The sequence below is a fragment of the Melopsittacus undulatus genome, chromosome 4 (assembly GCF_012275295.1).
Source record: "Melopsittacus undulatus isolate bMelUnd1 chromosome 4, bMelUnd1.mat.Z, whole genome shotgun sequence".
NCBI lineage: Eukaryota > Metazoa > Chordata > Aves > Psittaciformes > Psittaculidae > Melopsittacus > Melopsittacus undulatus.
The window spans coordinates 68346653-68371140 of record NC_047530.1 but is presented as its reverse complement, the minus strand read 5'-3'; the positions used below and the strand labels follow the sequence as shown (position 1 = coordinate 68371140).

Genomic DNA, 24488 nt, shown 5'->3' with positions numbered 1-24488 from the left:
ATTTATTTTTTTTTTTAAACTTTTAACCTGAGGCGTAGCATAAACACCAACTGTCTCAACAGCAGCTTCACTCTTGTGGCACAATGTGGATTCCTTGGCCATCTTTCTCCTCTAGTGCATGCTCTATTAATAAATGCCAAAATAGGACTTTTGCCTTCTGGTCTCATAATCTTTCTGGAAGCCCCTGATTACATGAGGCTGCAGTTCTGGTGGCAGGATGAGAATTTTTGGTCAGTGCCCATTGCACCGAGGACTGGTGCATACTCGAGGAGGCAACCACTTTGCCAGGAAGAGTATTAGGGAGTATTTTGTAGGTGAGAGGTCATGGGAGAAAAGACTTGTCTGGGATGATTTTATGTCCAGATTGTTTCCAAGTAGTGTAAAACCACCTCACAAATGGTGGTGTATGTACACCCAAATACATACATGTGCTTCTATCTCCATGTTGGTATAGTGTGATCAGGGCACCCATGTTATCGCCTGCTTGTGTTTAGTGCCCTGTCTTGAATAAGGGAGTTGCTCTCATTTGTGGGCCTTGGCTGTTCCCTTCTTGACCTGGCTTCGTGTTCAATCAAGTCTTGAAGTCAGAGTGATGAGTTGTAGCATGTCTGTTTAGTTTTTGCCAGTGATTAGATCATGCTAGTGAAAATGAGGTGACTGTGAGTTTAGCTGTGGGCAAAAGGGAAGAAATTTGCTGCATTTGTTCACTTCTTGTAGGGACGTTTGAGGAAGAAGTGTGGTTTCTGTTTTGATGAAAACAGCCCGTGAGAGCTGAACAAACATTTTAGATTCTGCTCCTTTTCATTTTTCCCCTGCTAGCTTCTGAGTTATTCAAGGTTGTTGCTCCTCATAATTTTTCTAGAATGTATTTGTCCTGCAAATTGTGTGTTTGTGTATGTGACAGCTAATTGCTGGAACTCAAAAGGATGGAAATAATTAAAACTCTAACAGTAACTTCCCATGGAACTTTGAGTAGCTGTATATAATCACATATCCTTCTGGATCTGAAACTCAGATCACTTTTAACAGGTAACACCCATTTCATAAATTGCAGTGGGCTTACAGGAGCTGCTTTGAGCTTTCATGGAGATGATAGGTCAGCTTGGCTGTCTTTGGCTGGATGGGGCAAAATTTGTATCAGCAAATTATAGTCATTAAAAATCCTTATGTTCCTCCTTATGCTGCTCTGAGGCTTAATGAGGCAGCCCTACATCTGTAGAGGTATTCAGCTGCTTTTGTTAGATGAAGGGAAGCCCAAAACTACTTCGTATTTTTCATGAAACCACAGAGTGCCTGGGTACAAACTTCTGGGTTTGCAGATCTGTGCAAGGTTGTTGTGCTGCATGCTAACGCAGGAGACCTTTTTTTAGCCTGTGTCATTAGCTGGCTTTTGTGAGCTGTGCCACATGTGAGTTGTACATGGCTTTTGAGCAACAGACTGACCCTTCCTGCTCTAGAGCCGTATATTCAAAACTGCATCTTCAAGACTGCCTAACAGTTATCCGAGGCTAGAAAGCAAGTTGTGTTGAATGGGTGTCGTGGATGGAGAGAGCTGCTGGTCATGGTCTTTGGTGTCTGCTCTTGGCTCTGGTCCTGGACTTGATACTGTAGTTAGTTTTAGTTGTCTTCCTTGAAGGTAAAATACGTAACTCTGGTTTTGGCTGATGAAGTTGAGTAGGGGTATTACTCATGAGATTAGGTCATGCTACAGGAAGGAGTGAGATATGGGCCTTGTAATCTCAAGTCAAAAGATCACTTTGGCATAACAAGTTACGGCCTGGCAGCTGGGAGCTGTAGACAAAGACATGTGCAGCTTGGCAGCAGGAAGAGCTGGGGAAGCATGTGGTGTTGTTTACGGCTGATAGATGGTGACCTGTAATTTTGCAATATAACAATTGCTCTTGATCCAATGCCCTTACCTTTGGAGGACCTTGTGGACTGAAGCACTAAAAATGGGCTTAGATTCACTAGGGGGAAATCCTGCCTGACCAATTTGGTGGCCTTCTATGATGGGGCTACAAAAGTGATGGACAGGGGTAGAGCAGTTGATGTCATCTGCCTGGACCTGTGCAAAGCGTTTGACACTGTCCCACATGACATCCTTGTCTCTTAATTGGAGAGACATCAATTTGATAGGTGGACCACTCGGTGTATAAAGAACTGGCTGGATGGTCGCACTCAAAGAGTTGTGGTCAACGGTTCAATGTCCAGCTGGAGACCAGTAACGAGTGGTGTTGGGACCGGTCTTGTTTAATGTCTTTGTCGCTGACATGGACAGTGGGATTGAGTGTGCCCTCAGCAAGTTTGCCGATGACACCAAGCTGTGTGGTTCGGTTGATACACTGGAGGGAAGGAATGCCATCCAGAGGGACCTTGACACGCTTGTGAGGTGGGCCGATGCCAACCTCATGAAGTCTAACCATGCCAAATGTAAGGTCCTGCGCCTGGGTGGGAGCAATCCCCGGCACAGCTACAGGCTGGGCAAAAAGGAAATTCATGGCAGCCCTGCAGAGAAGGACTTGGGGGTGTTGGTCGATGAGAAAATGAACATGAGCCAGCAGTGTGCACTCACAGCCCAGAAAGCCAGCCATATTCTGGGCTGCATCAAAAGGAGTGTGACCAGCTGGTCAAAGGGGGTGATCCTGCCCCTATGCTCTCGTGAGACCTCACTTGGAGTACTGTGTGCAGTTCTGGTGTCCTGAACATTAAAAGGACATGGAACTGTTAGAACAAGTCCATAGTTGGGCCACGAGGATGATCAGGGGACTGGAGTACCTCCCATATGAAGACAGGCTGAGAAAGTTGGGACTGTTCAGCCTGAAGAAGAGAAGCTGTGTGGAGACCTCATAGCAGCCTTCCTGTAGCTGAAGGGGTCCTTCAGATAGGGATGGTGGTGAGGGACTCTTCATTAGGGACTGTAGTGACAGGACAAGTGGTAACGGGTTGAAACTTAAACAGCAGGGGTTTAGACTGGTTATAAGGAAGAAATTCTTTACTGTTAGGGTGGTGAGGCACTGGAATGGGTTGCCCAGGGAGGTAGTGAATGCTCCATCCCTGGCAGTGTTCAAGATCAGGTTGGATGAAGCCTTGGGTGATATAGTTTAGTGTGAGGTGTCCCTGCCCATGGCAGGGTGGTTGGAACTAGATGATCTGAAGGTCCTTTCCAACCCTAACTATTTTATGATTCTATGATTGTAGGTGCAAAAGGGACTAGGGACAAAAATGTTCTGTGCAGGTGACTGTAGGAAAGAAGGAGCTGGTTATAGTGGTTGATGCAAGGGCATTTCTGAATGATGAAAAATCTATGGTGATGCTGAGAGTGGGGAGAATGCTTTTGAGATTTTCATTATAGATACTGCCATCTCTGGCTGCATTTGCTGGAGATCTGAGCTGGAGCTAATGTAGAAGAAAGAGGGTTTGCTTTCCCCTAGTTTATTTACTGAAGCCTGGCTTGAGGGATTAAAAGCCTTTGGCTTGATTTATCCTAGAAATATGACAACACTAGAGAGGGTGTTTTCTGTCTGATAAACATCAGGTTGGAAAAGTTGTTCAAGTTAAAGGACAAGGCTGAAACAGAACCAAAGCCATAAGTGATCTGCAGCTGCCTTGGCAGTATCCTTGATCTTGAGTGTTCTTTTCTAGCATATCATTACTTGTTTGGTTTTGCTTTTAGTTCCTGTGGCTCTTGGCGAGAAGTACTGAAGGTTTCAAGAAGTACCTTATGGACTGTTAAATATGGTGTATAATGCAGGAATAAAAAGCTGTATGAAGAAGGAAAGTTTTCTACTCTAATGCATAATGAAGTGTAGGTCCTTCTGCCTTTTTCCTCACTTGTGACCTTATGTTGTGGTTTTATTTATAAACTTTTCTGTTCTCTGATTAATTCCAGCTGTGTGTTGGGGAATATGGTTCTAGGTACAAAATAATCACTACTGGCAGAGTTAGTAAGTGGCAGATTGGTCAGGAAAAGAAGACCGAGTAAAGAATGTTTCTGCAGAATTTTGCCAATGTGATAGAAAAGAGGAAAAAATTAGGTTGGGTGCCTGAGCAACCAGCTGTGCCTCCAAGTAGTTTTTTCCAAGACTCAGCTTGAAAGTAAAGGTCTCTTCCATCTCTCCAAGACATTTTCTGTTCATTTATTAGTCACAAATCAGAACCCTTCAACACTGTGGTTAAAATACTGAACTGCTTTAGGCGCACAAATGTGATGGTAGTGGGTTTTTTATGTTCATGTTTAAAAGTGCCTTCAGGGATTTTGTTAACTCGGTTTTACTCTGCCCTCATGAAGAGTCAAAACTTTAAAAATAGTAAAAGGCTCTTAGTGTTTGCTCTTACTCCTGGGACATCAGGAGCTGATACTTCTAGTTTAACTGGTAGTTCAAAGGCTGAAGATAGGAGGGTCTATCTTCAGGCTCTAATGTAGGTCTTGGGAGAGGAGCCATGCACATCTAATACTGGTTACATTTAATTTCCAGGTGATGGAATATGAGAACAGGATCAGAGCTTACTCCACGCCAGACAAAATCTTCAGATACTTTGCCACTTTGAAAGTCATAAATGAGCATGGTGAATCTGAGGTTTTTATGACACCACAGGATTTCGTGAGATCAATAACGCCTAATGAAAAACAACCGGAAAGTAAGTGATGTCTGTGTAGTAATTGGAGGAACTAATACAGCCAGGGGTTATAAACTCTCCAGTCTCTGCTTGCCTGATCTTTAAACTTCCCATCAAACATTTATGTTGTTGAGTATTGTTCTTGTTATGTTCAGAGCTATGGCACAGAAGGTGGGTTGCTGTATGATTAGGGTGCTGCCACAGCCAAAAAAGTGATGCTCTCAACCCCATGCATTATAGCAGTGCAACAGCGTGCAGGAGGACAAACAGATACAACAAATGCAGGAGTAAGGCAGAAAGTTACCAGTGCAGCTATGAAGGAGTTTTGTCTCTCCAGACGGTTCTTCAGCTTGTCCATGCTGGCTTGAACCCAGTTGTCTGGCAGCAACCAAGTAACAGTGATCTTTCAGGTTCAGAAGTATTGCTCATGGTATGTTTCTTCGGAGCTTCAAATCGGAGATTACTATGGCTAGGAAGCACCTCCTGAAGCTACCTATTCCGCCTCCATGCTCCAAATCCAAAATAAGCCTAATGCCTCCTGTGTTGCCTGAAGTGCTGTTGCAGCATGGTAGATCTCATTGGTATGAGCCCTTGAGGAGCAGATGAGACAACTTTCTTGTATATTTAATAGTAAAGGGTTACCTTCAACTGGAACACTTCAAGAATTGTTCATAATCCTAAAAAAGGAGGTTGCTTTGTCAAGGAAGACCTTATGAATAGCACTGAAACCCCTAGCAATAAAGGGGTCCAGGCAGCCCCATGTTTGTGGCTGAGCTGTGGTTCTGCTGATCAGGGTGCAGCTGATCTCCACCAGCTTCAAATTCCCTGCATATAACAGGGAAGCAGATCAGCTGTGGTACCTGTGGGTGTTTGGCAGGCAGCAGGTGGGAGATCAGACACTGTTTTCCTGGTCTGGAAAGCTGTGTCCTGAGTGGTAAGAGGCAGGTTTTTGTGGGGTGGCTTTGAGGATTTTGCCTGTCTTCTGTTCTGTAGATTTGTGTTTTAGGTGAGACATGGGCAATCAGGTTTCCTGGTCTCCCACAGTGTATCTCAAAGAATGAAAAGGGGATTTGTCAGAGAACTCCTTTCTGCAGGCGTTAATGAAGAACTTCAGCCCTCAAATGTTAACTTCTTGAGCATGGGGTTTATGTACAAAGTGTGAAACTGTTTTGATATCCTCCATGACAGCTGTTTAATGTACACTTGTGCTTAGATGATCTTAAGGTCCTTTCCAACCCTGACTATTCTATGACTCTATGATTCTGTATGAAGTGTGTGCAGAAGGGAAGAGAAACCAATCCTGGCATTAGTGTTAGATGCATGTTGGTAAATTGATATTTAGCTTTTCATCAAGTCCTGAAAATGGCTGTAGTTCTCATAAGAATACGTAGTTTCATCTTCAGTGAAGAGGTAGTTTAAGCAATAAACAGAAGATAATGTTCACAGATGCTGAAATTGTGTGCTACCATCTTACCTATCTAAAGCTCCTTGAATTGGTATTTTGACAAGCAGTAGCAGTACTTTGAGTGCAAGTCTTCCCAGGCAAGTAATGTTGGGATTTTTTTGTCAGCCACCTTAAAAATAGAAAAATGTCATGTGTTTAATTTCAACACATCTGATTCTCTTTTACTTCTTCCATATGTGCTTGGTGCATTTTAAGGCGTACAGAAAATCGGTGGAAGAGTGCTCAGAAAACACCTACTTTGGAGACAAGCAGAGGTGACTAATGGGAAATAATTTGTCAGTGTTAGCCACTAACTTCCCAATGTAACTATTATCCTGGCTAGGCCATCTGTTTAAATGGCTCTGTGAAGCCTGTTGTGGCTTTTGAGTGACACAAGGCAGACTATAAAGGAAGAAAATTGCCTTAGTGATACTTACAGATGCTCTTGGAAAGTGAAATGAGATGGAAATTGAACTTTGGCTGCCCATTAGCAGGCAAAGCATGAGAGTGGGCATTTTAGGTCTTGGTTTGAAAGTATATCTTGAGGACTGTAACTGTCACAAACTTGCTTCTAGATAAAGCTGCTGCTAGGATGGTTCTTTTTTACTAAGTGCTGTATGTCATGACAATCACAGTAAATGGGTTTTTAATTATAATGAACAGTAGAGGAGTAAAACGCTAAATGCTACAGTAAAGTCAAACCATCCATAACCTTGTTCCCAGATGTTTTCAAATCTCGCCATAACAAAAAAAAAAAAAAGAAAAAAGTTGTCTTTTGTAGTTTATTGTTTGTATTTTTTTAACTCAGAGGTTAAAAACAAAAGACTGCACCTGCTCACCAGATTATGAACTTTACATCCGTCTGGCACTGTTGACTCATAAGGAAATCAGGATTATAGATGAGTAAGGAAATGCTGGGGCTACTTTCTCCTTTAGTCATGACTCAGGTGTGTCCTTTGGCCGGACTGCAGCGTTCCTCCTTCGTCTCAGGGTGTTCCTGCAGGTGGTGATGTAGCCTCTTGGAAATCTCCTTCAGGCAGTGACATAGCCTGCTGTAATCATACTAGCTTGGTACATCAATGCTTGAACTGAACTGTGGATTACTTTGTTCACTCCCACTGACAGCAAGGCTTTCAGTGAGTGGTATTTGTTGGTAGGTTTGCCTGGTGCAGCAATTGGCTTCTGGACCTGTGAATTAATACGGTCCTGCATAAGCAGTCTGAGACTTGAGGACAGGGGATGCTCTGTGTGCTGAAGCTGCTGCATGTGATTTCAGCAAGTAACTTTTTGTTAATGTGTCTGCTATTTTACAGAAAGAAAATACCCCATCACTCGCTTTCAGTTATATTCCATAGTATCCGAGTCCCTGTTGTATTTATTTTTAAACTGCTAATCTGCTGCGGGGTATCATATGCCTATTTCATTTTTATGGATTACATAGGGGAAAGTTGATTTATTGTCAGTAAAAATGGCAGCTTAATTCTACACTGTATTTTGCTGGTTTGGGGGAAATGAATGCCAATTCATTACCTCCTGTAGATTGCTTTCCCCAGTTCAGTAAAATTTCCTGCCATAGCTTTCCCAAGTATGCAAGCTGTGCTTAAGGTGTGACACACTCTTGCTGAGCTTGGAACTGTCAGAATAAGACAAACAATGGCATTAAACTTGGAAGCTACTTTGAAAAAGAAAAAAAGTCTTTATGCTGTTTGTAAAGTCCAAGTGCCGACAGAAGTGTGGGCAGTGATATCTGCTCCCTGCAGTCCTGGGTTATATTTTAATTCCCGCCTCCTCATACCTGAGAGAGAGCTGTTCTTCAAGGCTGGATGAGCAGGGGTGGTTTCTTCAGTCCATCCCTGCTGGTGTTTGCTTGCCCAAACTCAGGTGAAAATACTGCCTCTCAGTCTCTGGTAAGAAGGCTAAGAGTTTGTAAAAACCTAGTTTTGAATGGTGCAGCTCTTTGAAGACAGGTGGACTTCTGCTGAAAAAGATGCACGAAGCCATGACCCTTGTCAGGAGTGCTGTAACTGCTTGATAGAGACAGGTCGTTGCTGGTGCATCCTCTGTAGTCTTAGGTGATTGTTGGTCTGCATGAATATTTTCAAGTGTTTGGACTTGCTTGGTGGTGGCCTGCACAGTCCTCCTGTCTTTCCTAGCCTCTGAGTTACCTCCATATCCCCAGCTTTCTCTAGATCTGTTCTGCACTAATTGTTTTCCTGGGGAATGTGAGTATTTTGAAGCATCCTGGGCCAAGAAGGAGCTGTGGCATACTCAGCCAGTACCAGTAATGAAAAGAAGTAGAAAATGCTCCATATCTTATCACAGCATGCTGTAACGAAGACAGCTTACACCCAAACCAGTCTTGCTCTTCCATCTCAGTGTTAATCTCACTCCCGCCACATGAAAGATGCCTTTCAAGATCCACCATGCACTGCAGCAGTTCAGATATCTGAACTCTTGGAAATGTCCTGGAAGGTGTGTGTGTTCTTGGGGTTGTTTTGTTGTTGGGGGGGGGGGGGGGGTGTCTGTAAGAAACCACAAACATGCTGTTGAAGCTCAGCCAGGAGCAGCAGCTGTGCCTCTGTGCACAGGGTGGTGTCAGAGGAGAGGAACTGTGAAGGACAAAGCTGATGTCTGGTGGCTTGCTCAGACCACATAGCTTGATTCTCAGTTTTCAAATGGTTTGGGTTTTATGTCTGGATTGCATAAGCAGCTGAGCACAAGCTGACTCTGGACTATTTGCAGTGCTTTTGTGATTATTTATTATTTTGTGCTAAATTTGTAAAATATGGATCTGATCTTTTGTGGAACCAACAGTCATGAGCTGTGACAAGGACTCACCTGGTCTGGAGGGGAGGGGGAAGATTCGCTAGGCTTGTACAAATCCCTGAAGTTACACAACGTTTTCCACTGAAATGCTTAGGGAACTAGAGATGCTGAACTTGCCTCTGGTTTGTTGATAGGAACTTCTGTGTTCTCTCCCAAATGCCTTTGATGGAGAGGTCTTCAGGGGAGAATGTGAGTGAGAGGGGGAGGTAGCTTGATGGTTATCTCCTGAACCAGGAGGGTAAATAGATATGGGTTGGGTTTTTTTCCATGAAAATACATCATTCCAAGGCAAGAATCATCTTTGAGCCTGTAATGCCTGACTCAAGACCCCAGGAACCTAGCGAAGGAGGAGCGAAAAGTACATTTATGTTCATGCTTATGTGATAGTTATCAGAAGAAACAAATTAGTACAGCTTTCAGTGCAGATGACAGGTTGGTGTGGATGATCAGTTGTGTTATGAAGGCACATCTCATAGAGACTGATTTGCCTGTTGTAGGAGGGGGTCAGATGTGAGCAAAGTAGTTCCTTGAATAGAACAGCTCTGGGCTTTAATGCGAACCTGAGAGTGTTACCCCTTGAGAAATCTCAGGCAGCTCATTGTTTGCTTGCAGATTACATTTTGAATTCAGGGGAGAATACTCATAGAAATATCAGAAGGTGGGTTACAGCTTTGGAGGGGAAAACTGGGTCCATCATTTTCTCCTCCCATAATGAAGTATGTTGGATGTTATAGTTACCAGACTGTTGTTCAGTTTCAGTTATTAGCCCTTTTACTCATCTACTCAAAGAGTACATGTTATATATTGAGCAACTGGAAAAGAAAAGCAGATGAAGATAAATGTTACCCAAATGATGTGAGAAATCTGACAAAGATATCAAGACTGGAAGGAGTTGAAAAGGCTTTTCTGTCAGTGGAAAACTGCTGGTATCCCAAAGGAAATCATGATGGTTTCTAATTGATCTCAACTGTGTTCTTGGCATAAGAGAATCATTTTTTTCTGGAAACCTGTTTGTTAAAATATTTTTCAAACTGCAGTCTATAATCTGCTGCTCATGGCTGCTGGTTTTCTTTTTTTTAACAGGATGACATTAGCTTAGTAATTGTTTAGCTATTTATCAAGTGTGGTAATTGGGTAGTTTTGAGTGAATCTGTGGAATGGTTGTTTTCATTAATGAGCAGAAATGCAATAAGCATTTGCCTTCAGATTTTATTAGAGCTGAAAAAGAATAACAGCAGGTTATATTATGTTTTTTCCTTTACGTAAATAATTCCTTCTCCATTAAAATATCCTTTCTAGCCTAGGAAAAATAAGTAAATGCAGAGAATATGGTTCTCCTGTTGAACACCCTCTTTTCCCCATTGTGGCAGGTAGCGAGTGCAAGTCATTTTGGCTTATTTTGAAACAGTTTTGATTTTAGTGCTGTGAAAGTACCATCACATGAATAAGACTGGAGGCCTATATCCTTAGTATTGGTGCATTAATGGTGTCAGTCTAATCTGAAATAACAGTTCTAGTGATGCTGCTTGCTTAGGTACTCTGCCTCAGTGTTGCTGTTTCTTTTGGTCCCCTGATACCACCTTAGGTGGTATCAGAATTTGTAGCAGTAATACATAGTGGTACTTAAAAGATTACAAGCAAGCTGGCTATGGTGAGCAAGTTAGGAAATCGTTGCAGATCACCATAGACACTAAAAGTGACTGGCTGGTGCAGAGCCCTTGGCTGGGGGAGCAAAAGGGGCTTTCAGTAATCCAGATGTGTAGTGAAAGGTGAGGCGTTGTGCAGTGGTGGATGTAAATAAAAGGCGTATTCTGGGCAGGTCATAGTGAAAGTTCTGAGTTTGTTCAAGCAGAAATGAGCACCAAAATGCAGCTGATCTGGGTGGTCACTATGCAATCTGGAGTAGCCGTTGGGTGCATTGTGCTGCCTTCCATCCCAGGAAAGCTTCATGAAGCAGCCAGCTGTCCTCCTGGAAAGACTTCTGGTTCTCATTGCCATCTCCTTTGAAGGAGATCTTTTAATCCATTCCCGGGAGAATGGTATTTCATCTCCTGCTTTTCAGTGAAAGATGGAAAAGCTCTTTTTTACTGTTAAACATGCCTATTAGCTTGTGTTCCTGCAGCTTGTCAGCAATAGGCCAGCCAGGATCTATTTGTTTTACGAGTGTATCACAGACAATCCTGCAGTAGCTTTAACTTAGCATACTGTCTTTTCATGAACGGGTAAGTAATAACTAACATTCTTTCCTTTCCTTGTTCAGCTGCCATTGTCCTAATTCCTGCAGTGTTTCCATTAGTTTTCTAGCTTACGCAAACACTAAATTCCTATTGTAATGTTTCAGAGGAAAAGTCTTTGGGGTTTTTTGTGTAACATAGAGAACAGCACCACAGGTATCAAGCAACAGGCCCTCTGTTTTCTTACTTTCCTCTTGCCAACTTTTAAGATTGAAGACTCATAGAAAAACACATAGCTAAATCCATAAAAAGAACATAAACTGTATTTGAAAAAGGAAGATATATTGAGTAAAACTGTATGCCTTGAACTCATAAATGCCATAAATTACCTTTTGAATAGCACCTGTTAGGATCTATGGCAAGGTGAATTTTATAGAGGAGCTTAAGCATGCAGCTTAGTTAATGCAGCAGAGCAAAGGGGATATTGTTGTGCATGGCTGCGAGAAAGGGTGAACATAAAACACTGATGTGAACCAATACTCTTGTGCTTGCAATAGAATAACAATCTTTTAGGCTGGAAAAGACAAACCTTTAACCTAGCACTGCAAAGTCCGCCACTAAACCCCATGTCTATAAGCGCCACATCTACAGGTCTTTTAAATACCTCCAGGGATGGTGACTCCACCACTTCCCTGGGCAGCCTGTTCCAATGCTTGACAACCCTTGCAGTGAAGAATTTTTTCCTAGGAAACAGTTCCTAGCACAATTCGAAGCTGTTTCCTTCTGCCCTGTCACTTCTTACCTGGGCGAAGACACCACCACCCACCTGGCTCCATCCTCCTTTGAGGTAGGTGTAAAGAGTGGTAAGGTCTCCCCTGAGCCTCATACTCCAGACTGAACCACCCCAGTTCCTGAGCTGCTTCTCATAGGACTTGAGCTCCAGACCCTTCACCAGTTCTGTTGTTCTTCTCTGACCCTGCTCCAGCACCTCAATGTCTGTCTTGTAGTGAGGGGCCCATAATTGAGGTGCCGAGCCCAGGGGTATGATCACTGCCCTGGCCCTGCCGCCCACGCTATTGCTAATACAGGCCAGGGCATGCTGTTGGCCTTCTTGGCTGCCTGGGCACAAGCTGGCTCATGTTCAGTGGCTGTCAATCAGCATCCCCAGTCCCTTTCTGCCGAGCATCTTTCCAGCCACTCTTCCCAAGCCTGTAGCCTTCTTGTGGCCCAAGTGCAGGACCTGGCATTGAGCTTTGTTGAAGCTCACACAGTAGACCTTGACCCATTGATCCAGCCTGTTCAGATCCCTCTGTAGAGCTTTCCTGTCCTCCAGCAGATCAATGTTCCTGCCAAGCTAGGTGTTATCTGTGAATTTGGTGAGGGTGGACTTGATCCCCTCATCCAGATAATCAGTAAAGATACTAAACAACACTGTCCCCAATACTGAGCCCTGGGAAACACTTCTTCTGACTGTCAGCTGGGTTTAACTCCATTCACCAGGGCTGCTTTCCAGGGCATGCTGATACAGTAAAATGAAAAAAGGCAGCAGCATAAGTGACAAAATTTAGTGCTGTATTTTCATATAAATGTCTGTCCCTGATCTCAGACATGCATAAACCAAGGTCATATATTTCCTTCTCATCAGATGTGATTGTGTCAAATGACGTTGATGTGATATAGGTAATTATTACTGCATTTCTGTAACAGCTGTGGTGCTTTAAGCAGTTTCTTCAGCAAATAATGAAATGCTTGGAGCTCTTAAGCCTGAGGACAGACCTGGTAGCTTCTTCTCTTTGGATGTAGTTACAGAAAAGCTGTGTGTCAGTAAAGGTCCATCACTCTGTTCCTGCCAGGAATAGTCTCAGGTTACCCAGACACTTCGTTTTTCATGTCTTTTTGTTACATGCCATAGCAATCAAGGAAATACATGGAAACTAACATCTCTGTGCTTAGATGAATGAGGCTGGAGCAAATCCCAGTCTGGAGGCAAAAGACCCTGTATTCAAAACTCCTGATATAGTCAGCATGTTCTTTTGCTGACTCCATCGTTACTGTAATTTATTGCTGCTAACTATTGTGGTGCCTTTTAGTCCCCTCCAATTTTACCCTCCCATCACCTTCCCTTCTGCTCATCTCATGTTACATCTGTGGAGAACACAAAGTTTATAATGTTAGCCTTTTTCTTTAGTACAGGTACTGGTATTCTGCCTTTTTAGGTGTCGTTTGGCTGGATTTAGTAACTATTCTATACATACATAGAGTTGTGTATATATATTATTTATTTTGTTATATAACTAATCTATATTTAGAAATATGTATGATATTTAATTTATATGTACATGTAAGAAAGCAGTTTTTAGTTCATGTTTTCTTGCTGTTTATCTACATGAGCATCGATTCATTTTGAGTCTCCTGTGAAACCTGTTGGCTTTCCCAATAGTAGTGTCTAGCTGGGGGGGGTGAGAGGATGCCATTAAGACATGCTTTCATTTGCTATTTTTAGCCTTAGCTTTCTTAGCTTTACATGAGTACATGTATAAAGTCGGGATATGTCTTACAGCACTATTTCCTGGCATTGGAACAGGAGGTGTTCCTGAGAAATGACTTTATTATGACACATGGGTATAAGCCAAGCTCAGTTTCGCAGTCGGCATCCAAATAGATGGTCAGGGATGAGTTCTGGCCAGATAACGTGTCTCTGGTAAAATCAGCACATTTATTAAATGAGTCTTGCCTCTAAATGTGACGGTACTTACTGTACTGCATTTATACCTACAACTTTGAGGAGGGCAAAATTCAGAAGATAATGATTAAAGTCTGAAAATGTATGTGAATATACGATTTTTGCTCTGTTGGGCACACAAAATATTGAGAAGATGCTTTCTGTATTGAATATTCACAAATCCACAGACCCCTTTGACAATTGCTTTGACCTTTGAATAGGTGATGGAGGAATATTAGCTGTTTTGGTTCAGAAAGGTCAAGGAGGTCACCCTGGAGAGATTAATAACTAAACTTGCAATACCATAACCATTATGAACCTTTCCAATAGACAGGGTTTATTATCTTCTCTCATGAGCTGGAGATGCAGCAGGCATGGGAAAGGTTTTATGGGGTTATTTCCATCTTTTTTTTTTCCTAATTTAAATTGAAATGAGGATGTGATAATTATCATAAACAGTGGTAGAAAATGCATGGGGCGTAGCTCTGCTGAGCAGTTTTATTCTTCAGAGAACCAAAAATTGGCCTGTGCTCTCCCGGAGGCCTGGAAGTTCTCAGTTGAGCTCTGCTTAATCTCCTCTCAGGGTGCATCTTCCTGACTTTGGGTTGCAAAGCTCAGATAATTAATCTTCCTGAATGTTTTTGTCATCTTGCTTATATGTGCATTCATGAGTGTACATAAAGCCTATCAGGCTCTGTGGATTAGATTGAGAAGTCTCTGCCTAAACTCTGCAAATGCTGGGATTTTCTTTTTCCTCTTCAAGATAGAAAAAAACATTTTGTAATGGTATGAAATATTGAGTATCCTAGTATAAATAACCACTTTGCCTGCTTTTCTCCAAAATGCCCTTCTAGCTAAAGCTCTCACCTTCTTACAAATGTAGATACAACTTATCTCCTTCAAAATCTGTTAGCAATTTTATATTAAAATGTGAGTAAGTTTTGGATTTATTTGGGAGCATCCTAATTAATTATGGGAATAATTCTTTGTTTTCCCATTTGTGAGCAATTCAAAAGATCTTACTAAAACAATAAGAGTTTTATGAACATGCATTTACATGGGGCACCAAGGCAAAATGTTTCCCTGGTAATAGTGCAGAAATTTTCTACTTTGGGATGGGGATTTTGGGCTCTTGAGAGATGCTGGGAGCTGTGCTTTTACTGTTCATGACAGAAGAAGGCTTTCTTCTCTGATGCCATGAGTTTGTTGACTTTCATTATCAAAATACAAGGTAAAAAATACACAAAGCCAAAAAAAAATCCCTTCTGTCCTTATACTTTCTACTGATGTTATTCAGAAAATGCATTTTGCTTTCTAATCCTCACTCAAACAGAAAATCCAAGAAATGCTCACTTCTGCACTCTAAGAGCGTTTGGTTTTTCTTTTTCAGACCTGGGCCTGGATCAGTTTATAGTGAAGCGCTATGATGGGAAGGTGAGCATAATAGACTATTAAGTCTGTATATTATTCAGTGTTTCCTGTTTCACCTAGATTCCTTTAGTTACTACCTGAATGTGGGGTCTAAGTTAAATGATGTATTTGACATACTCTCTTCTGAGCTTTTGTTGTTTAGCATCATTGCGGTGTTTTTTTCTGTAATAGCAGAAAGACTTTTTGGGGTGTTGGGTTTTTTTTTTAGTAGTCTTATTTTAATGTTTACAGACAAAGTATTGCCTCTTCTTATATACTGGTAGGCCAGCAAACAGGTTATAATCATGTTTTCTTACTGCTTCTTTGTGACTGTATGAGAGTCCCAAGAGTTACCCCATTTGAAACTCCTTTGACCTCTCCATTCCAGAGTCATCTCCAGATTTTTAAAGGAAGGAGACACTCTTGTGTATTAACCTGCATACCAAGCATTTGTTTCCCCCTCTTTCAAACAGCATTATCCCGTTCCCCTTTCTAACCCTAGGTCCTTCCTACAGTGGTACACAACTGTTCTGGATGTTTGTGCTGTTATGATACATGTTGGTAAAATGTTGAGCATGATCTGATCTAGTTTTGTCTGCTTGTGTAAGAGGAGCCACATAGCATCCAACCTGTTATGGAAACTAGAGACCAAATTAATCACACTGTAAATCCTGTTGGTATGGAGGAGTACAGTAAAGACAGCTCTGGCCCAAGAACTAGCAGTTCATATTCACTTCTTAATGCAGATAACTGCAGGTTACTTACTTTTCCATCATCTCACCATGGGCACATAATGATACTCCACCTTTTAGCAATATTTTCATTCCATCTGCATCGCCTGAAAATAAAGCTTTTGTGTTTCCAAAGGGACGTCAGCATCTGATCCCTTCATTGCTGAGTGATATACCTGACATATTGTGTCAGGATTTACAGAAAACCTCGACACTGAAAAAAAAAATATGTATTTAAAGCTTTATATAAACACAGCGTGGGCTGAACACATGCAGTTCTCTGTCTTGTTTCGTGTTTAGTAGGGAAAGGTAAAGACATTAATGGTATCAAATACCTGGGGCCCCTGTCATCAGCAGTGTGCAAGTGTTTTGGTTACCCAGGCAGAAGAGCAAGATTTTGCTTGAAAACAGGTAAGTGGCAGCTAGTATTTTTGCAGTTAGTTTTGATGCATAAAACTACAAAGCATGTTGTGAACACTTGTTTTCTTCTCCCTGTGTCACAAACCCAACTTCTGCTTTTTTGTGATACAAAAAAAAGAAAAGAAAAAGCCCCCAACCAAACAGAAAGTACAGATATTCTTTGCAAAATATCAAATGTTTCTCCCTTTGGTTTGTGCACTCACTTTTGTCATTTTATCTTGTCAAGCTATCACACTCATCCCTTAGGCTTTACATAAGCAAGATTTGTATGTAGGGAAGAAATGCTGAATTCCACATTATTTTTGCTAATCATTCATCTGTTCCTGAGCACTCTGCAGTCAGTTCCTATCACATTGGATAAAAAAGGTCCAGAGATGATTCCTTTGCTGAATTCAACCTTCTGTTCCTCTGTCCTTCAGCACCTAGGGCTCGAAATGCAGCACATTTGGGTGTCATGGACAGTCACCACACAGGGGTATTGAAAAGCAACAGTCAGTGTTGGATATGGAGTTGCTATTTATGTTAGGTTGGAGAGTATGGAACTCTCTGGGGAGAGGTGAGCAGTCAACAGTTTGTGGGTCAGGGTTAAAGGGATAACAGCGATGGGAGACATTATTGTGGGGACCTGTCACAGACCACCTGACCAAGAGGAATCTGTGGATGAAGCACTCTATTGATAGGAACAGCCTCACGTTTGCAGGCCCTTGTCCTCATGGGGGACTTCAATCACCCTGATATCTGTAGGAGCAATGGTACAGCCCGGCACAAGCAATCCAGGAGGTTCCTTGATTGTGTGGAAGACAATTTCCTTCTTCAAGTAATAGAGGAGCTGACAAGGAGAGGTGCCCTGCTTGACCTTGTGCTCACCAACAGGGAAGGGCTCGTTGGAAATGTGACTCACCAGGGCAGCCTTGATTGCAGAATTTGAGGTCCTCAAGACAGTGAGAAGAGTGTGCAGCAAGTTCATTGCCCTGGACTTCAAGAGAGCAGACTTTGGCCTCTTCAAGAACCTGCTTAGTAAGGTTCCATGGGATATAGCCCTAGAGGGCAGAGGGGCCCAAGACTCTTGGTTAATATTAAAGGGTCACCTACTACAAGCTCAGGAGTGTTGCATCCCAACTAGAAGGAAGTGCAGCAGGAGGGCCAGGAGACCCCCTTGGATGGATAACGAGCAGCTGAGAAAAATTCACAGGAAAAAAGAGGCTTATAAAGGGTGGAAGCAAGGACAGGTGGCCTGGGAAGAATACAGGGATATTGTCTGGAAAGCCAGGGACCAGGTTAGGAAAGCTAAGGCCCAGTTGGAATTAAACTTGGCTGGGGGCGTTAAAAATAACAGGAAGGGATTCTATAGGTACGTAGCGAATAAAAGACAGAGTAGGGACAATGTAGCCCCCCCCCCCCCAGAAGCTATCAGGAGAACTGGCTACACAGGATTTGGAGAAGGCTGAGGTTCTGAATTACTTCTGTGCTTTGGTCTTCACTGGCAAAGGCTCTGACAACACCACCGAAGTCTTGGAAGGCGGATGCAGGGACTGTGAGAATGAAGACCTTGGGCCCACTGTAGGAGAGGATGCTGTTCGAGACCATCTTAAAATCTGAATATACACACATCCATGGGACCTGATGAAATCCATCCGCGGGTCCTGAAGGAGCTGGCAAATGAAGCTGCAAAGCCACTGTCCATCATATTTGAAAAGTCATGGCAGTCAGCTGAAGTTCCTGATGACTGGAAAAAGGGAAATACAATCCCCATTTTCAAGAAGGGGGAAATGGATGACCTGTGGAATTACAGACCAGTCAGTCTCACCTCTGTGCCTGGCAAAATCTTGGAGCAGATTCTCCTGGAAGGCATCCTAAGGCACATGAAAAACAACAAGGTGCTTGGTGACAGCCAGCATGGCTTCACTAAGGGGAAATCCTGCCTGACCAATTTGGAGGCCTTCTATGACGGGGCTACAAAAGTGATGGACAGGGGTAGAGCAGTTGATGTCATCTACCTGGACTTGTGCAAAGCATTTGACACTGTCCCACATGACATCCTTGTCTCTTAATTGGAGAGACATCAATTTGATAGGTGGACCACTCGGTGGATAAAGAACTGGCTGGATGGCTGCATGCAAAGAGTTGTGGTCAACGGTTCAATGTCCAGCTGGAGACCAGTAACAAGCGGTGTCCCTCAGGGATCGGTGTTGGGAACGGTCTTGTTTAATGTCTTTGTCGGTGACATGGACAATGGAATTGAGTGTGCCCTCAGCAAGTTTGCTGATGACACCAAGCTGTGTGGTTCTGTTGGTACACTAGAGGGAAGGAATGCCATCCAGAGGGACCTTGACTCACTTGTGAGGTGGCCTGTTGCCAACCTCATGAAGTTTAACCATGCCAAGTGCAAGGTCCTACACCTGGGTCGGAGCAATCCCAGGCACAGCTACAGGTTGGGCAAAAAGGAAGTTCATGGTAGTCCTGCGGAGAAGGACTTGGGGGTGTTTGTCAATGAGAAAATGAACATGAGCCAGCAGTGTGCACTCACAGCCCAGAAAGCCAACCATATCCTGGGCTGCATCAAGACCAGCAGGTCGAAGGAGGTGATCCTTCCCCTCTACTCTTCTCTTGTGAGGCCTCACCTGGAGTGAGGCAGTTGTGTGCAGTTCTGGTGTCCTCAACATAAAAAGGACATGGAACTGTTGGAACAAGTCCAGAGGAGGGCCACGAGGATGATCAGGGGACTGGAGCACCTCCCATATGAAGACAGGCTGAGAAAGTTGGGGCTGTTCAGGCTGGAGAAGAGATGGCTGCATGGAGACCTCATAGCAGCCTTCCAGTATCTGAAGGGGGCCTTCAGATAGGGATGCTGGGGATGGACTATTCATTAGGGACTGTAGTGATAGGACAAGGGGTAACAGGTTGAAACTTAAACAGGGAAGGTTTAGACTGGATATAAGGAAGAAATTCTTTACTGTTAAGAGTGGTGATGTGCTGGAATGGGTTGCCCAGGGAGGTAGTGAATGCTCCATCCCTGGTGCTGTTCAAGGCCTGGTTGGATGAAGCCTTGGGTGACATGGTTTAGTGTGAGGTGTCCCTGCCCATGGCAGGGTGGTTGTAACTAGATGATCTGAAGGTCCTTTCCAACCCTAACTTTTCTATGATTCTATGATATACCCTGCTTAGTGCGCATGCATAGTGACTTTGCATAGTCATCCATGCTCTTAGGATGTTACCGTTCAGCATGATGAAGGTCTGTGCTGGCTGAAGGCTGGAGAACAAATAGTGTTTGTGTTGCACACTGAGCACCTTTTACTCTGACCTACAGCAAAGTGAAGTAGCTTTTTATGTAACTTACAGATGCTGATTATGCATTTGGATGTCTGCTTGCTGAGGTTTGGGTAGTCTGAAAGTGAGTAGCCAATTTAGGGAATTGCAATGCATTTTCTTTATTGTTACCTGGTTTTGGGACCTATTTTTTCCACAGTCTAATAACACCCTAGAAGCAGTTTCCGCTGATAATGAGGAAATAGAGCTTCCCATTTGCTTGGCTGCCTACTTAAAGACACTTTGGGACTGGTTAAATCTGGCTGTGAACATTAGGGTAGCAGTAATGTCCGGGCAAGAGGGTAATTTGAGAAGAGTATAAATAAGTTGGCCTTGGCTCTCCCTTGGTAATGAAAGAAGCTGACAGTTGACTGATTTGTCTGATAGCATCTTGTTCTCATTTACTGCTTGCTTTGGGTTTCAGTTTAAAAAACAACACTGTCTTTACTCAGTCAAGCACCAGCTGAGGTGCTGCGGAGCTGACTGTATTCATTCAAGTTTCACTTGCATAGTAGTACCTGAGGGATAAAACCCTTTTGTATCTCTTCCTCCTTCCATGTTTCCAACTATGTATTCCTCTTGCATTATCAAAGCATCCTTGTGGTTCAGGCTTCTGCTCAGAAAGTAATAGGCCTGTTCACTGGAAATTTCCTCTTCATTTTTAAAGTGAAGGGAGTTTGTGAGTGGTCAGACACAAGAAAGATGTGCTACTGAAGGGAACTGAAAATATGCAGGCTAGATCCTGGCTGAGAAGTAGAAAAGAGAATTAATTTTAGTTCCGAGCAAAAATGTACACCCAGGGCTGCATGCAAGTAATGATCTAGAAACAGATTCAGTTCAAAGAATAGTATCTGCCATGCAATCAGTTGCATTTTAATTACATATTGCAGGATAATGTTTAAAATATGAGTGTGAATTTTGTGCATGTATGTTTGAGATTTAAATACTACAGCATTAGTAAGCAGATGTATGAGCTGCTGTTTTCACAGAACCAATTTTATTTACATAAAACTACAATTGAAACAACAAATTGGCTGTCATGCAGTGATCAGGATCAGAATTGCCAGAGAATTTTATGGAATGATGTGGCTCTGTATTGTAATTGTGTTGGGTTTCTGAAGCATCTTGCTGTGCCTGTGATTGAATGCTATGGTGAGAAGACTGCCCCTCCTTCTTCCTAGTGATAATTTATAGAGTTGATGTGGAGGGAGGTAAATGTTACTGCCTTGTTAATGGGAACAGTGCTTCTGTAATTTGAGACTAATGCTTTTTCTTCACTCATTGCAAGACCAAAACCTGTGGAGACATTCACCCAGCAAAAGCCCATGGTCAGATCTCTTTGCCAAGATAAACTCATACTTTTCCTTTGACTTGCTGCTGGGATGAATGTGTCAGGAGGTAACTCTGTCCCTGGCTTTGTTTTTGCCTAAGTGTGATGGTTTCTCCCCCAGGGAAGCAAGCTCCAGGAAGTAGAAAAAAGTGCATTGTTTAGTATCTATTCAGGGCAGGAAAAAAAAACCCTATTATTCAGTCTGCAAATATTTCAGAGTGTTCATATTGAGCCTGAACTAAAGGCTGATCTCAGAGCAGACACAATCTAATGTGTAGCTCAGGGTGCTGTGTTGCAAAGGTGTCCACACCACAACTGTTCATCTGCTTCATTTCCACTGTGTCTGTTTCCTCCTCTTGTATTTCAGCAGTGGAAAAGCAAAAGCTTTTTTAACCAATCTATAGGAAAAATGTCATGTTGTCCTTTCTCTTGTCCTACCATCCTGAAGAGCACATCTCTGCTTAGGAGAGAAGTTCTATTTAAGATGTTTATTTAAGATGTGCTGTTTCCCTGCTTCGTAATAGTTGTTAGGGCTTAAGAAAGGGTGGTTTTGAGAGTCACGTGGAGATGTTCTTTGCATATCTGATTTTTCAGACTGAAGCACGGGGCTGTTTCGTCACTCACTGCATGCATCTTGCTTAGCAAGATGATAGTGATGAATAAACTAAGTAGTATACATCTTAGCACAGATAATGTGGCATAAGCTTCATTAATGTTACATACATTGTAGTACAAATTTTGTTTAAAATTTTCCTCTTTCATGCACTCTTTGTTTAGTTGGTCGGGTTTTTTCTGGCTTATTCATTGATTGTTGACAAGCTTAATATGTCAAAGAAAAAAGAAGTGATGCTGTCAGTGGTGTTCCTCTAATGTATGAGCTGCATATCCACCCTGTTCAGAGCAAAATTGTGTCCTGTCACCTAATTCATTTGATGCTGTTCCCATCCTGGTGAGCTAGCACAGGGGAGCTCCCAGGTGTCCCACAGCTGAGCTTTCAGCAATGCAGCCTGCTGGAAATGTGTAGGCAGAGTCAGAAAATGGTTGTGGTGAGTGCACAGCTTAGATCTGCCTTTGTGCAGGTGGGTGCTTACAACAAAGGTATGATGTAGTGCTTTTAAGAGACCTGTAGCCTATTTAGGAGGGAAAAAAAAAACAAACAAAACCCCACCAAAACACACTAGGTGGCTTATTAGTTTAATACAGAATACACTTGACTTGCTCTTTTTGTTCTCCTGTGGGGAAAATTTCTTGCTACTGCTTAATACGAATAAAAGCCTTTGAGCTACCAGCAATAGCTTACCTTCCTGCCTACCATTGCTGCAGTAATTATGGAGGCTTTCAAAGCCCTCTAATTAAATTTATGAATTAAAGTATTTCCTGCCAGCATTTATATTTACGTCTCTAGATGTTGGGGATGCTGTAAGCAATGCAGAGCAATAGCAAGATGAAGGAAAATACATCAGATGTTTTATTGGCCCTTAAAAAAGCCATCTGAAATTTGTTTCCGCTACATAATGCAGACTTGTATCATGGACCTATAGTAGATCCAGTCTTACTGAACTTAGTCATCAGTGGCCTGGATGAAGGGACAAAGTGTACCTTCGGCAGGTTTGCTGGTGACACAAACCTCTAAGTAATGGCTGGTACACCAGGAGGCTTTGCTGCCATTCAGTGTGTCCTGGATAGAGTTGGGTGGAGAGTAACCTAATGAAGTTCAACAAATGCGTCCTGCACCTAGGGAGGAATAACCCTACCAACCAGTATAGCTTAGAAGCTGACCTGCTGGAAGGCAGCTTTGTGGAGAAGAACCTGGGCATCCTGGTGGACAACAAGTTAACCATGGGCCAGCCATGTGTGTATATATATATATATATATATATATGCCAGGGGTATCCTGGGGTGCATGAGGAAGAGTGTGGCCTCTTCTTCTGCTACTATACCCTGGTGAGGACTTACTTGGAATACTGCATCCAGTTCTGGGCTCCCCTGTACTAGAAAGACAAGAAACTACTTAGAGAGGGTACAGCAGAGGTCTAAAGAGATGAGCAGGGGTCTGGAGCATCCCTCTTACAAAGAAAGGCTGAGAGAACTGGGTCTGTTTAGCCCAGAGAAGAAATGACTGAGAGGGGGTCTTATCAGTGTATACAAATATTTCAGTGGTGGGTGTCAGGAGGATGGGGCCAGACTCTTTTCAGTGATGTCCAGCAACAGGGTAAGGGGCAATGGGCACAAACAGACACAGGAAGTTCCATCTGAATATGAATGAAAGCTTGTTTACACTGAGGGTAGCAGAGCAGTGGAACAGGCTGCACAGAGAGGTTGTAGAGTCTCCTCTGGAAAGATGCAAAACCTGTATGAGCACAACCCTGTGCAACCTGCTCTAGGTGAGCCTGCTTTAGCAAAGGGATTGAACTAGGTAATCTCCAAAGGTCCCTTCCAACCCCTACCATATTGTGAAGTTGTGGGAGTGACAGTTCTTGACTGTGATCCTTTGTATAAACAAGCAGAGGTGCAGTTTATTGCAGATAATCAGCAAATCTGAGTTGAGCTGACAGTTTTTCTTGCCTTGACTTTCTTTGCTGACACCACTGTCCATGTTTGTAGGTTTCTTTTGCTTGCTATCTTTCTCCTTACAGCCAAACTTTGTCCTCCCATCTGCTTTGATTAGGAGTTTTTAATTACTTTTGTGTTCCTCACTGCTTTTCCCTGTTCACTGGGTGGACAGTGATCTACAAATTCTCCTCTTCATTTGCTTTTAATAAAGACAAATTTAATCAAAGAAAATACTTGGTGCTAACAAGTAAATGCATGGTGCACAAACATCCCTGTGGACACCTGGGTTACTTTATGTCCACATACAGAACATGCTTCATCCTTTCCTACCTCTTCTACCATAAGTTAATGGTGTATCACTTTTGACAGAGCTCTACTTGCAGTTATCTTTTTGTACTGCTAATTCTGTTGCTCATTTTCACAGGGCTTGTTTGGCAGACACTAAAATGCTCTGGCTGCTCTCTGTCCTCTTTTATTCTGGTTTCTAGGTACCTGGTGGATGTTTCTTCCAGCTACTAATATCTCTGATACTTGTGTCTTTATTCTTACTATGATTTGGGGTTCTTTTGGTATAACCAAGAATTACCTCATTTTCTTCCCTTTTCTAACCTTCTCCCTTTCCACCAGGATTTCTGGCAGGTACAAAGCAGACAGCATGTGCTTTGATTAGTTTGTGCTTCAGACCTCATAATATGCACTTTACATGTAAAAGGGACAGTGTATGCTCAACCCTTCTCCCTACTCCTTTAATAAATAATCCTGAATCCTTTCTTTGATCCTCAGTCTAAAGGATTTATATCAGAATACTTGAATTTGGCTTGTTAAGATTACAGTCCTCAGGGTAACCGTTACTACATGGCTTTATTAATGGGAACCTCTGAGCAATGCTCAGATGTGTATCTCCCTGCCCTCCTCATGATGTCTTTTGAGGCTTCTGACTCGTTTTGCAGCTTGA

General features: G+C 42.7%; 1 protein-coding gene across 7 annotated transcripts in view; it reads left to right on the top strand.

The window, feature by feature from the left end:
• MICU1 (mitochondrial calcium uptake 1) overlaps positions 1-24488 on the top strand; it is a 112257-nt gene that overhangs the window by 30215 nt on the left and 57554 nt on the right. For all 7 annotated transcript variants that reach the window (XM_031053032.2, XM_031053037.2, XM_031053036.2 and 4 more), the window contains 2 exons: positions 4476-4638; positions 15174-15217. In XM_031053032.2, the coding sequence (XP_030908892.1) occupies positions 4476-4638; positions 15174-15217 (207 nt within the window). The remainder of the gene's footprint in view (positions 1-4475; positions 4639-15173; positions 15218-24488) is intronic.